The 13,494-nt window shown below is 40.0% G+C and overlaps 1 protein-coding gene across 1 annotated transcript in view; it reads right to left on the bottom strand.

Annotated features, from left to right (window-relative positions):
* Positions 1-13,494, bottom strand: part of FASN (fatty acid synthase) — a 55,767-nt gene that overhangs the window by 25,845 nt on the left and 16,428 nt on the right. Inside the window, exons 8-14 of the mRNA XM_058169338.1 lie at positions 13,001-13,135; positions 12,080-12,539; positions 11,686-11,873; positions 10,647-10,836; positions 7,521-7,615; positions 6,885-7,019; positions 6,581-6,784 (exon numbers count right to left, since the gene is read on the bottom strand). Coding sequence (XP_058025321.1) covers positions 6,581-6,784; positions 6,885-7,019; positions 7,521-7,615; positions 10,647-10,836; positions 11,686-11,873; positions 12,080-12,539; positions 13,001-13,135 — 1,407 coding nt within the window. The remainder of the gene's footprint in view (positions 1-6,580; positions 6,785-6,884; positions 7,020-7,520; positions 7,616-10,646; positions 10,837-11,685; positions 11,874-12,079; positions 12,540-13,000; positions 13,136-13,494) is intronic.

Below are 13,494 nucleotides of genomic sequence, written 5' to 3'. Positions count from 1 at the left end.
ACTTAGTAAACAGATGGCTCTTTCTGCCATTATATAAGTGCTGGGAAAAGCTGCCTGTGTTGTAAGGCATAAGTACAGTGTAAGGGGGAAAAAATGTTGTCAGTGCTATTGTTGACCTGACAGAAAAACTCCTTGTATCCATTATGTTCTGCCAATGTTTACCAATTGCATGGTAAAAATAATAATAATGCCTTTTGATGAGCTTCCTACACAAAGCCAATCAGGACTTCTCAGAAGGATTAAGAAGAAGTTTACTTTAGAAGAAAGTGATGTAAGATTTGCAAGTTCTAATTAATTTTTACAGGAACTACAACTTCAGCCAACAAGAAGAGATGTAACATAAGACATAGAAAGTATAAACATGCTCTGGGAGTTTCTATGTCTTTGAGCACATGTTTAGTTTGGGTCCGGAGCCTATTGTCCTCCCCATTATTGTTTTTCCCCCAAAATTTCTCAGTTCAGAAGCAGTAGATATTCCTTGGGAGAATGCCCTTTTAATTAAATAGAGCCAAATTTTGGTAGAAGTAACTAAAATGTCATCATTTTATGTCAATATTAAAAAAAACACCAGGGGAGAATCCAGAATCCAGTATTATGTTATTTCAAATCAATCAGATAGCACAAGGTCCAGATATAGTTTCTGCCCTCTTTGATTTAAATACCATGCAAGAACTCTGTTCCTTCACTTTATCACAGAAACCAGAAGTATTTGTCAAGGCAAATTGCCAAGATCTTAGCACTGCCAATCAAAAGGCTCTGGGCTGCTAGCTCAGACAGGAGAAGCAGTGAACATACGTAAGGATGATAAAAGAAAGACACCTGGAAGCCTGATGTCTTGTCTGGGAGCCCCCGAGTGGCAAAATAATACATGCCCAAAAAGGCCACCTTAAGAAAAGGTGATGGTTTCTCAACTGCAAAATAATTGTATAAAATAGAACAGCTTGGATTTGAAATGACCTTGATTTTGATCTAAAGAGCACATCAAATTCTCAGAATAGCTTAAGAAGGCTTGCAGAGGAAAAGTGAAATTGGCTAAGACCACCTCTAATTTTTATTCACTGTATTTGACAGGAAAGACAGCAAATACATAAACACAGCAGCAGTAAATATCAATAGAGATTCTCAGTCATCCAGGTCATGGTTCTCCCAAAAGTGCTTTTTCAAGAGTCCAGTTGCCTCTTGAAAACGAACCTTTGGGTACGCAGCAGTAAGATTAAAGAAAAAACTCAGAACAAGCATCAGAAACCAAAATTCCAGTAACATCTTTAGAATAGCTACATCATTTTCCATTTTCCATTATGTTTTATATAATACATCTAGAGTATAATTTGCACACTGGACTGGAAAAACTGGAAAAGAAGCTTACCGCCAAGTAGATCCAAACTCACAAGCAAGCTTAATATCTGTTGCACAACTGTACTTTCACATTGCACAATCTAAACCAGTGTTGCGTTTATCTTGTGCAGTATTCTTCTCCCTAGATCGATATTTCGCAACTATCTAAGCCAGTGATGGGTAACTTTTTCTAGATCGAGTGCCCAAAGTGTGTGCGCATGCACGAATGCGCGTGCATGTGTCCAAACCCCCAAAATGCAATGTGCAGGTGGGCCCTGCACATGCGGGTCCTGGCACATGCCCCCCGCACGCCCATGCACATGTGCGGGTGGCCCCCTGCATGCACCCCACGCATGCACAGCAGAGAACCGACAACCTACTGGCCGGTGGGAGATGTGCACATGTGCAGTGGAGCTAAACTGGAGCGACAGCTCACATACCCACAGAAAGAGCGCTGTGTGCCACCTAGGTTTGCCATCACGGATCTAAGCTATTTCATTCCCTCACTCCTGATGAAGTCTGCATCTTGCCTTCTGATTCTCTGTCAGTCTAACTGCATGAAGCAAGTTATTTTTTGGACTTTTCTCTATGTCTTTGGATGTTTAAATGACATGTCTTTTTAACCTTTTTCCTCTTGAGAAAGAAAATCTATTTGATGTGAAGAATCAAATGTTCAATCCTGCAAGGTGTAAATGTACTTTGCCTCACCGCCTTTACCAGGTCTCTTTCTTTTTCAGTCTCAACCTTCCTGATTGTAATTAACCTGTATGCAGGGGTTCCAATGCATATGAAAGAGGCCAAAATGGGCAGAACAAATAAGCTGTACAGTGTTCTGATCATGATTTATCCAGCAGTGCATGTAGGATATGGGAGTTTCTACTTATAGCTTATACAAACAGTTCGCTGCATTTTCTCAAGCAACTAAAAATACAGAAGCTGTTTCTTTATTCTTTTGACCCACTAACCAAAGTATGAAGGGGATTATCTACACTGGGACTCTGATGCTTACGGAAATTACTCTTCAGTAGCAGCCAAAGGGTTCTGATTTGCCCAGGGCCTATTGAGTTTTCTTAATATAGTTCCCTAACATTAATTTAAACAAGTGCTCTTAGCACTAATTTTCTGTCTTGTTGATTAACATAAATTTTTATTTTATTTTATTGCTGAATATTATCAGCAGCATGAGCCTACAAAATCCTTCATCTATTTTTATCTTAAACTAGTCAATGCAGATACTTTCATGTTTTTCATATTCATTTCCTCGGTAAACCTCTTTATTAGTTTTCCCTATAGGAAGCAGCTTTAGGTATTTGGAAAGCAATATTCTGGCCAAACATTTTTGGCATCTGCAAATTTGAGCTGAATCTAGTCCATATAATAGGGTGCTGCCTTGAAAAAATCTTCACGATTAAAGTTCTCAAATATAACTAGTCCAATTAAGAGATTGAACTAGTTATATCTGAGAACTTTAATCAAGGAGGTTTTTCAAAGTTTGCTTTCTAGAGCTTTCCTTACTTATCAGTCAACTCTTGATAGATGGATCTGAAGTTGAGGAAACAAACAATGATTTTTCATGCTCTTTGATTCTAAGAATGGCCCCTGAAAAAATGGTAGGAGTAGCACTGGAAGAGGTAATGGATTAAAGCACAGCTCTTCTAAAGCAATACAAGTAACTTGATGCAATGCTGGGATTAGGTGCTTATAAAACCCTGTAACTCTAAAATGTCATACAACTACAAATCTGTGTCAATGCTCAGTGAGGAAACCAACTTGCTGCTATATCACATGAGGTACAATTGCAGCATTTGCCACCTCTCTGTGACTTCTGGAGAGGCAACAAAATTATTCAGGAACTGTTCCTGCATTGTTCCCTGTTGATCAGGTCCTTCTCACAAAGTCAGAAGCGCTCTTCTTCCTTCTACAGGTAGTCCTCAGCTTACAACAGTTCATTTAGTGACTGTTCAAAGTTCCAGCAGTGCTAAAAAAGGGACTCATTAGTTTTTTTCACACTTACAACACTACAGCATCTCTGTAGTCACATGATCAAAATTCAGATGCTTGGCAACAGGTTCATATTTATGATGGTTGCAGCATCCCAGGGTCATGTGATCCCCTTCTGCAACTTTCTGATCCCTTGAAGCACTTTTTGGAAATCAAATTCCAAGCCTCAAAACACAATAAATGAAGTCATCATAGTAAAACATACTAAAGCAGCCTAGATAAACTCTATGGGACAACTATTACACAGATAATATTAACGGATTTTACTTATAAGTGAAAAGGCAAAGTTTACAGAAAACAGGGAATTCAGAATTAAGGCACTCCAGTAGACAAAAGTCTACTACAAACAATGCTACATCTAACTCTGCAAACCCACGAAGATGATTCTGCCATAGATAACCAGGGTTACACAGATCACAAAGATAGATTTCTCTCTCCTCCCTCTTGCTTCCCCAACAGTTTTTAACAATCAATTCTTAATAGCAATAGCACTTACACTTATATGCTGCTTCACAGTGTTTTACAGTCCTCTCTCCAGAGTCAGCATATTGCCCCCAACAATCTGGCTCCTCATTTTACCATTTTATCTTGGAAGGATGGAAGGCTGAGTCAGCCTTGAGCCTGGTGAGATTCGATCTGCCAGTCAGCAGAAGTAGTCTACAGTACTGCACTCTAACCACTGCACCACCAAGCATTTCCATTCTATAATGGGTTTGTTTTATTATGGGAGCAATGCCTTCCTACGAGATAGATTTTGCTACAACATATTATTTCTAAAATTAAAATTGACCATTTATAATGACCTCTTTTTATAAAGAATGACAACCAAACATCCTTATAAACATTGGTTTTGTATCACATCAATACAAAAGCACCTCGGTAATTGTTCCCAGTAATCAGGATAAACTTCCAAACACAAAATAAATTTTGCAGCAAAGGTAAAATTTGATAACCTTCACTCAAAAAAAACCCAAACCCAAACAAACAAGAAACCAAAATCACAAAGGTAAGCAGAATTGTAAAGCTGTCCTTTCAAAACAAAAAAGCAATTGTGTCTCTCAGTGATGTAAACCTATACATGAATATCTAGGAGTAAATCCCACTTCAGGTAGTCCGTGACTTACAACTATACCTGGGCCCAGAATTTCCGTTGTTAAGCAAGGAGGTTGTTAAATGAGTTTTGCTGCATTTTACATTTTTGCCACAGTTATTAAGCAAATCACTGCAATTATTAAGTGAGTGATGCAGTCATTAAGCGAATCCCCATTGATTCTGCCTGTTAGAAGCCAGCTGGGAAGGTTACAAATGGTGATCACACAATCCCAGGACACTGCAAACATGATCAATACATGTCAGTTTCCAAGAGTCTGAATTCTGATCATGTGACCATGGGGATGCTGCAACGGTCATAAGTGTGGAAATCGACACTTTTTTCAGTACTGTTGTAATTTTGAATGGTCACTAAACAAATGGTTGTAAGTCGAGGACTACCTGTAAACACCAATGTACTTGCTTTTAAAGAAGCATAAATAGGGTGGGATTCAGTGGTGGGATTCAGCCAGTTCGCACCACTTCGGGAGAACCGGTTATTAACTTTCAGAGCAGTTTGGTGAATTGGTTGTTGGAAGAAATCATTAGGGCAGAGAACCGGTTGTTAAATTATTTGAATCCCACCACTGGTGGTATTGTTTGAGTCATAGTTCCCTGGTGAGTGGATAGCCATAAAAATTGAACACATAAATAATTACAGTAATAAATAATTCAGGGATTGTCCTGAAACTTCATGATGTGTTCTGAATTGTAACTTCTTAGAATTGCCTGGGCCATTTATTTATTTTTATTTTATTTATTTTATTTTATTAAATTTTTATACCGCCCTTCTCCCAAAGGACTCAGGGCGGTGTACAGCCAGAAATAAAATACAAGATATATACAGTTAAAACGAATTAAAATGTAGCAGAATTACAAAAACGGCTGATAGTTAAAATTAAATTTAAAAAATTTAAAATATTAATAAAACCCCTATTTAAAATCAAACTATTATGCCAGTCCCGCTTGAATAAATAAATATGTTTTTAGCTCATGACGGAAGGTCCGAAGATCAGGCACTTGACGTAGGCCAGGGGAAGTTCATTCCAGAGCGTCGATGCTCCTACAGAGAAGGCCCTACTCCTGGGGGCCGCCAGCCGACATTGTTTGGCGGACGGCACCCTGAGGAGACCCTCTCTGTGAGAGCGTACGGGTCGGTGGGAGGCATAGGGTAACAGCAGGCGGTCTCGTAAGTACCCGGGTCCTAAACCATGGAGCGCTTTAAGGTGGTAACCAAAATCTTGAAGCACACCCAAAAGACCACAGGAAGCCAGTGCAGACTACGGAGCAGTGATGTTACGTGGGAGCCACGAGCAGCTCCCATTACTACTCGCGCAGCTGCATTCTGGACTAACTGCAGCCTCTGGGTGCACCTCAAGGGCAGCCCCACGTAGAGAGCATTGCAGTAATCCAACCGAGACATTTTAATAGGAAGTCAATGTACTCTTGTAACTCCATTCTAGTTTAGCCCATGGTTCACTATACAGTACAAGCCTTGCACTTTTCAGACATTTTAACTCTAACCTGTGCAAATGGGTTCCTTGTTGCCATTGCTTTTATTATCCTAGTTGTATTAGTCTAAGTTGTAATAAAGGTTTTAGATGTCATAATTCTATTTCTTATAAAAATGAATTGTTCTAACTTGATTTTCTGAGAATAGTTGGGAAACCTAGAGATTAGAGACTTTATTTCTAGAAACAATGAGTAGCACAAAACCAGCGTGGCCATTGTTTCAAAGTGACTATGAGCTACAAACACCATATCACAACCCTGTAACACTAAGTATTACAAAACATGGTATTTGGAGATATTCAACAGGCTTTGGAAAGATTTCATTTTCTGCTTCATTTTCTACTCCCAAATGATATTAATGAAATGGCTTCTGTCTTTTTGATTTCAGAAAATATTATGAATGCTGAGCAGCAAATTAAAACAGGTGCGGAAAAGTTACATGATATTTAGAAACACAGAGGAAAGTATGAACTGGTGAGGAGGACCCAGCAGATTTCCACAAGTTGGTGCTTCAGGAGATCCTTGACTGAGGGAAATTCTGGGAATTTTCAACTACAACACATCTGAAGACGCCAATTTTGGGAAGACTGGCCCTATGGTATTCTTACTAACTTTTACACATTGTAGTCTCCAAGAATAATACCTGTAGAAGAGCATGTGGAGCAATTTCCACAACCACTGCATTATCTGGGATATGCTTCAGACCTTCCTGGAACAGGACTGGGTTGACAAGATTATTCACGTGATACTCAGCAGAGGAATTCTGAGCCAGCTCACTTTGCCATTGGCTTTCAGGGATAGAGGTACTGATCCAGCGGGATGAGCGCGGCTTTGGATTTAGGATAACCTAAAAGGAGGAAATAAAAGGACATGCAAACATTGGAGGTCATGTCTTTTGATCTGAACCCCTTCACCCTCCCCAGCACTGGATCCTTCCGGAGCATTACCTTTTGCAGGGCACTAAGCAACACTGGTGCAATTGAAGCCATATAGTAGGAGTGGAAAGCAACTCCAGCACTCAGCACTTCCTTCGCAAACACACCTTCTGATTTCAACTTAGTCACAAATTTGGCTACGGCCTCCTAAAAAATTAGCAAAATTTAGAGTTACTCCAATAGTTTATCGTTAATTGCATTATGCACTTGGGCCCTGCTCCCTGAAGGGTATCCATTACATCCCACATGTTGGTCCAATGCAATTAGTCTACATTTAATATTGAGCAAACTATTAAGTATTCCAGGAGTTAATACTGTTGCTTGTTACACATTCTTCTGAACTGTCCAAACAAAAACTGAAATAATATTATATCTCCCTATGTGCTATTCTATATTATTTACTCTCATCTATCTTGCTGTTCTATCCAGAAGGCAATCAAGGCAGTCCATAATTCTCATCCTGAATGTGACCCTTGGTTAGCATTCACACAGGCTGCTGGCAACCCTTAAAGTTAAGAGTTTTCACAAATACAAGTAAGATTAATTAGCTGAACAGCATTGAGCTTTCACATCCAGTTGACCCAGGTGAGATGGTACTGAGGACACTCTAAATGCCAACATTTGAAGTAATCGTTCCGATTATTTTACCTGAGGGCCTGAGATGGTGACAGTGTCTTCAGAATTATGACAGGCAGGTACCACTCCTGGAGGGCACTTTTCCATGCATTCCTCCCATGTCAGACCTGAAAAGGGCAGGTTACTTTAGATAAATCCAATCGAGTGAAGAATAAGCAAAACCTTTTTTCATAGGAACAGCAACATAACATTCCTAGAACTAAAAAACATTTCTTCCCTAAAATTATTTCTGTGTATTTGTAGAAGAACACTCTCTGTGAGAGGGATTATGAAGCACTTTTCTGCATCTAGTTTTTCCATGCCTTCTCTACCATCAAACAGTACAAAACTATGCTGTATGTACAGTGCTCTCCTGTGCATATTTATTCAAAAGGACTTTATTTTGGTGTGCATTGAATCACAGCTGTAATTACATAAAGTTGGTGATATTGGTAGCCATGGATTGGATACCTGAAAAGCAAGCTAAATTAGTATTTTAATAATATTCATACAGCTTAGGGACTAGAACAAGGGCCTCAAACTTTTGAATAAACATAAGCCATGACGTTTTCCCTTGATATCAAATATGTTAGATTACCATTCTCAAAGCTGCCAGTTAGAACGGCATCTGATCATACTGTGCTAAATAGTGCAATCTAAAACACGCCCTGTCATTTAGATGCTCTATTCTTATCCTCCATCTTGCCTGATGGAACCTTGTCAACTTATTCATAAAGTTCTCTCCTATTAGTTCTAGTCCAAGACTGGGGATTTTATATTTTATGTGTTAAATCATATGCTATATTGTGTTAATTGAACTGTGTTGACAGGGGGGCAGAGGTCGACCGCGAGGGACCTCACTTGTGGGGTGCCGCAGGGGTCGATTCTCTCGCCCCTTCTGTTCAACATCTATATGAAGCCGTTGGGGGAGATCATCAGTGGCTTTGGGGTGAGATACCAGCTGTACGCTGACGACACTCAGCTGTACTTCTCCACCCCAGGCCACCCCAATGAAGCTGTTGAAGTGCTGTCCCGGTGTGTGGAAGCCGTACGGGTCTGGATGGGGAGAAACAGGCTCAAGCTTAATCCCTCCAAGACGGAGTGGCTGTGGATGCCGGCACCCCGATTCAGTCAGCTGCAGCCGCGGCTGACTGTTGGAGGCAAGTTATTGGCCCCAAAGGATAGGGTGCGCAACTTAGGTGTCCTCCTGGACGAACGGCTGTCGTTTGAAGATCATTTGACGGCCGTCTCCAGGGGGGCCTTCCACCAGGTTCGCCTGGTTCGGCAGTTGCGCCCCTTCCTTGATCGGGATGCCTTGTGCACGGTCACTCATGCACTCGTTACCTCTCGCTTGGATTATTGTAATGCTCTCTACATGGGGCTCTTGAAGTGCACTCGGAGGCTTCAGTTAGTCCAGAATGCAGCTGCGCGGGTGATAGAAGGAGCTCCGTAGCTCCCATATAACACCGCTCCTGCGCAGACTGCACTGGCTACCTGTGGTTTTCGAGTGCACTTTAAGGTGTTGGTTACTACCTTTAAAGCGCCCATGGCTTAGGGCCTGGGTACTTACGGGACCGCCTGCTGTTACCACATGCCTCCCACCGACCCGCACGCCTCACAGAGAGGGACTTCTCAGGGTGCCGTCCACCAAGCAATGTCGGCTGGCGGCCCCAGGAAGGTCCTTCTGTGGGGCTCCACACTCTGGAGCGAACTTCCCGGTTTACGCCAAATACCTGACCTTCGGACATTCCGTCGCGAACTGAAGACACATCTTTTATTCGCTGGGCTGGCTTAAATTGATTTTAACAAATTTTTAAATTCTTAGTAATTAATTTTAAATGGGGTTTTTTAGCTTATTATATATTTTACTTCTCAGGCCAATTTTTAAAATAAGTTTTTTAACTGCATTTTAAATTTGTATATTGTACCGTTTGTTTTATTCTTGCCTGTACACCGCCCTGAGTCCTTCGGGAGAAGGGCGGTATAGAAATCAAATAAATAAATAAATAAATAAATAAATAAATATCTAACCAGACATATGCCATTCAAATAGGAATGCTCACTCATTTATTGACTTCTATGGCTGCCCACTAATACATCATTCCGAACAACTTGCACGGTTTATGAACAAAAGAAAGCAATACTAGAATAGCCATGCCAGGATGAAACACTCCCCCCACCCCCAGCTAATAGCAATTAATTCAAATAGCACTTGGGTGACAGGATAAAGAATTCTGTTTGATAATCCAAAGAAAGGTAAGAAGAAAGATAAGGACTGTATTCCATAAAGCACACACACCTCACAGACAAGTTGCTTCTGGAAAACAAGTTTTGTAGATATCCATTGTTCCATAAAGTTGCCAAACCTGGTTGACTAGAGACAACAGCTCAACCAGAAAAAGATGTGTGGGCATTTTGGGAAACAATGACTATTTCTAGAATATATTTTTTGAATTAAATATAATTTTCAAGACCAATTTCTTAACTCAAGCACAATATACAGCGTCGGACTCTGTAAGAATCTCACAGGCCCAATATCTCTAATGGGTTTTGTAATGAAAGGTAGTTACTTAAATCCAACCCATTTTATTGCTTAATACACAATGAACTAGATCTTGTTAAGACCACAAACATTTATTTCTGAGATGAATTTAGATTTGGATTTTCTTCCCATATTTTCAATTGTTTCTGTAAAAGCTTCTTCCATACGCTGTAACTTTCCCCAAACTCCCATCACAACTATGCTGCATAGTAACCAAGGTTATAATCCAATATGTCTAGAAAGGCAGAAGGATGAAAAATTAGGCTATATGATCCCAAAGTAGAAATAGAAAAGAAACACCAGTTTTATGTGGTATCAGAATATACTATAATACTCGGCCATTTGATCACTGATTTATGAATAAAGAAAGCAACTCCATTACTAGGAGTGGTCCATTCTTTTCATTCATAAATCAGTAAGCTTTCAATAGCTATAATCCATTGGATGAACCAAGCTGTCATCCCTAAACCGTAAAATAGTTGGTTTAGAGACAGTGCATTATATGGATGCTATTATGGTGTTAATTCAGGTTTAAGAATTAGTGTGCTGTGTGAACTCCCTTCTCAAGTTATAATTCAGATGTTTTTTCTCAATATTCATGAGGGACTTTTACTTACCAACAGCAGCCATGCCCCCTGGTGGCAATTTCGCGTCTTTGACGCATTTTCCTCTCCAGTAAGCTGAGAGAATTACTTCTTCATGTGTTAGGGAGTTATCTGCATAGCCACAGGCCAGTTCTCCAACGGAGTGACCAATAATCCCATCAGGCTGCAAACCTGCAGCCCTGAAAACATCAATTTGCGCAATCTGTGGAGAGAATATTGTTGCTGGATTTAGATATGTGAAGCAGTATCGGCAAGCCTATTCAGGTGAACATCATCACCTATTATTGCATAATACATAGTTCCTAAGAGTGCCTAAATGTACCCTCATCTCTCTTTCAAATATTTTGTCACTTAGTGACCCATATTCTTCATTTTTTTTCTCATGGAATTTCTTTTCTCCAACGAAAAAACTATGGGTTATTTTTCCCAATTCCAAGATGGTTTCAGAGATGTCATTATATGGTATTGTGCCAAGGAGATCCTGCTGTATTCACGCCAGCATTTTCCTACAGTCAGCAGCCATACCAGGTACAGAAATGAACGCAATGTTATTGTAACATTGAGTTCCATACCTCTTGCATATGTTAAGGCCTATTTTCAATTATGCTTGCAATTAAGCCTTATGAGTCATTAGTGTTTATTATTATATTGTTCTCTATTTTTTCTTCATGATGTTCAAGACAGAAATTATGTTCTCCTTGTTGTCATCTTAAAGTTGACAGATAAGTACCTGACTCAGCATGAGTCATAATGAGTCACCCAGTAAACTCTATGATAAATAAGGTTTGAAAATGAATTTCTATGGTTGAAATGACATTATCTTGGGGATATTCAGATGTTTTGAATTCCACTTCCAATAATGCTTGTCTATAATAATCAATCTGGAGCTGGGGGGAATTGAAATCCAAAACACTGCAGAAGTAATCATATCATCCCAATTTTCAAGCATTTATCTAGCCTAATTCTAGACTATGACTAAAATAAATCTCCACTCTGTAACAAAGCTTGTGTGCACCAAAACAGCTTGGCAAAGTAGATCCATCCTTCTTACCTGAATAGCTGCAAGCCCAACAAATGCATTTACTGTTTCATTAAAGGTATTTTCATCTGAACTCAAAAGAAGATCTGAGACTTTCAAGCCTGTGTCTTTCAGAGCCTCATCTGAACGCAAGATGGATTGTCGGAAGAGATCAAGCTTCATTAGGCTGAGACCCATCCCCTTCCACTGTGTCCCCATGCCTGAAAATTAAAGAAGGAGAGAACCCTTGCTATTATTAGTGAATGGATGAATTGATTTTTGATGTGACATTTGAAGCAGCGTTTAAAAATTCTGTCCCAGAAGACTGAAACTTTCCAGTTAGTAGCACATACATGAAGGTGAGCCAAGCAGTTTCAAGGCTGCAAATGAATGGAGCTAAAGGGGGAGAGAGAGAGAGAGCAATTACCTGAACAAATGTACCACAGAGGTCTCCCTGAGGCCTGGGCCATTTGAACTTCCTTTACATCACTCTCACTTCCAATCAAGGTATAGCCCCTGTAGGGCATGGATGACACTGATACCCCAGAGATATCGTTAAGCATGCTCAGATATGCAGCATGTTCCTGCATCTTGCAGCTCTGTTCTATTAGTGTTTCTACTGCTTCTTGAGTCCTTCCACAAAACTGTAACAATCGTGGCAAATTGGGAGCTTCCGGTGGGGGTGATTTGTTCCTGTTAGCTCTCAGAATGACATGAGCATTTGAACCTCCAAAGCCAAAAGAATTGATTCCAGCAAGGGAGCCTTTTATGGGGGTTGGCTTGGTGACTACTTGTAGACGGCCATCGGCTAAGGCAGGAATATCTGGATTTGGGGTGTTGTAGTGGAGATTTGGTGCCCATACACCATACTCAAATGACAGAACCACCTGAAACAGAGAAAATGTAACAAGACTGAATACTGGTTTTGTAACAAGTGTAATATAGAGATTTAATTTTGGCATCGTCCATGAAGGCTAAAAAGCCCCTACTCTCTTAAGTTATATATGAAGACTTTAAGACCCTGTAAAGTCACCCATTCTGCCCTCAGATATTTGAAGATAGAATTGCTGGAGTCTTTTTTTATATTGTGGAAGCCTCAAAATTAAGGAAAGATTCTGTTCATCATCATACAGTATATCTATTCTGTATTTTTCCTTCCTCCTTCCCATTCTCTCTCCTTTCCTGTGTTGGCACCCTTGCACTTTCCTCCTGCTTTCACCCATAAGGATCAATGAGCCCAACTTTTACCTCTGCATTGGATCGCTTACAAATGATCACTCTGCTCTCATTCCCATTCACAACACAAGTGGGAGCAACATATACAATGAGACAAGTATAAAATCTTTACCTTTGCTAAAGCTGCAAGACCAGAAGCTGGTTCTGGATGGCCCATGTTAGATTTTGTGGATCCAATCAACAATGGTGGCCGCTCTGATTGGCAAAAGACATTTGTAATGCCATTCACTTCCTGCGGATCCCCAACCTAAGAATAAAAGAAAGATTGGAAGATTTCAAAGCTAACAATGACTGCTTCATCCTGTCAGCTTTTTTCATAAAATTGTATACACAGGTAATATGGTTGAAGGTAAAGACTACTATGATTGAGCCTTGTGGGGAGCCAGTATGCATATCTAAGATGGGAATAATTCTTTATATGCAGTCCAAATCTTCTAGTGTGACTCTGATCATATTCATTAGGAAGATTTTGAAATTACAAACCAATTTGAATATTACTGAAATATTGGGATGAAATAACAGACTGGAATCATGGTTTGTTGAGGTGTTATCTTCTCCCATGAAAATTTTAAATGGGAAATCTATTTTTTCTAGCTCAGTTAGAGG

This window comes from Ahaetulla prasina, chromosome 2 (assembly GCF_028640845.1).
Source record: "Ahaetulla prasina isolate Xishuangbanna chromosome 2, ASM2864084v1, whole genome shotgun sequence".
Taxonomy (NCBI): domain Eukaryota; kingdom Metazoa; phylum Chordata; class Lepidosauria; order Squamata; family Colubridae; genus Ahaetulla; species Ahaetulla prasina.
Note: the sequence above shows the minus strand (reverse complement) of the source record. Positions and strands in the feature narration are given on the sequence as shown.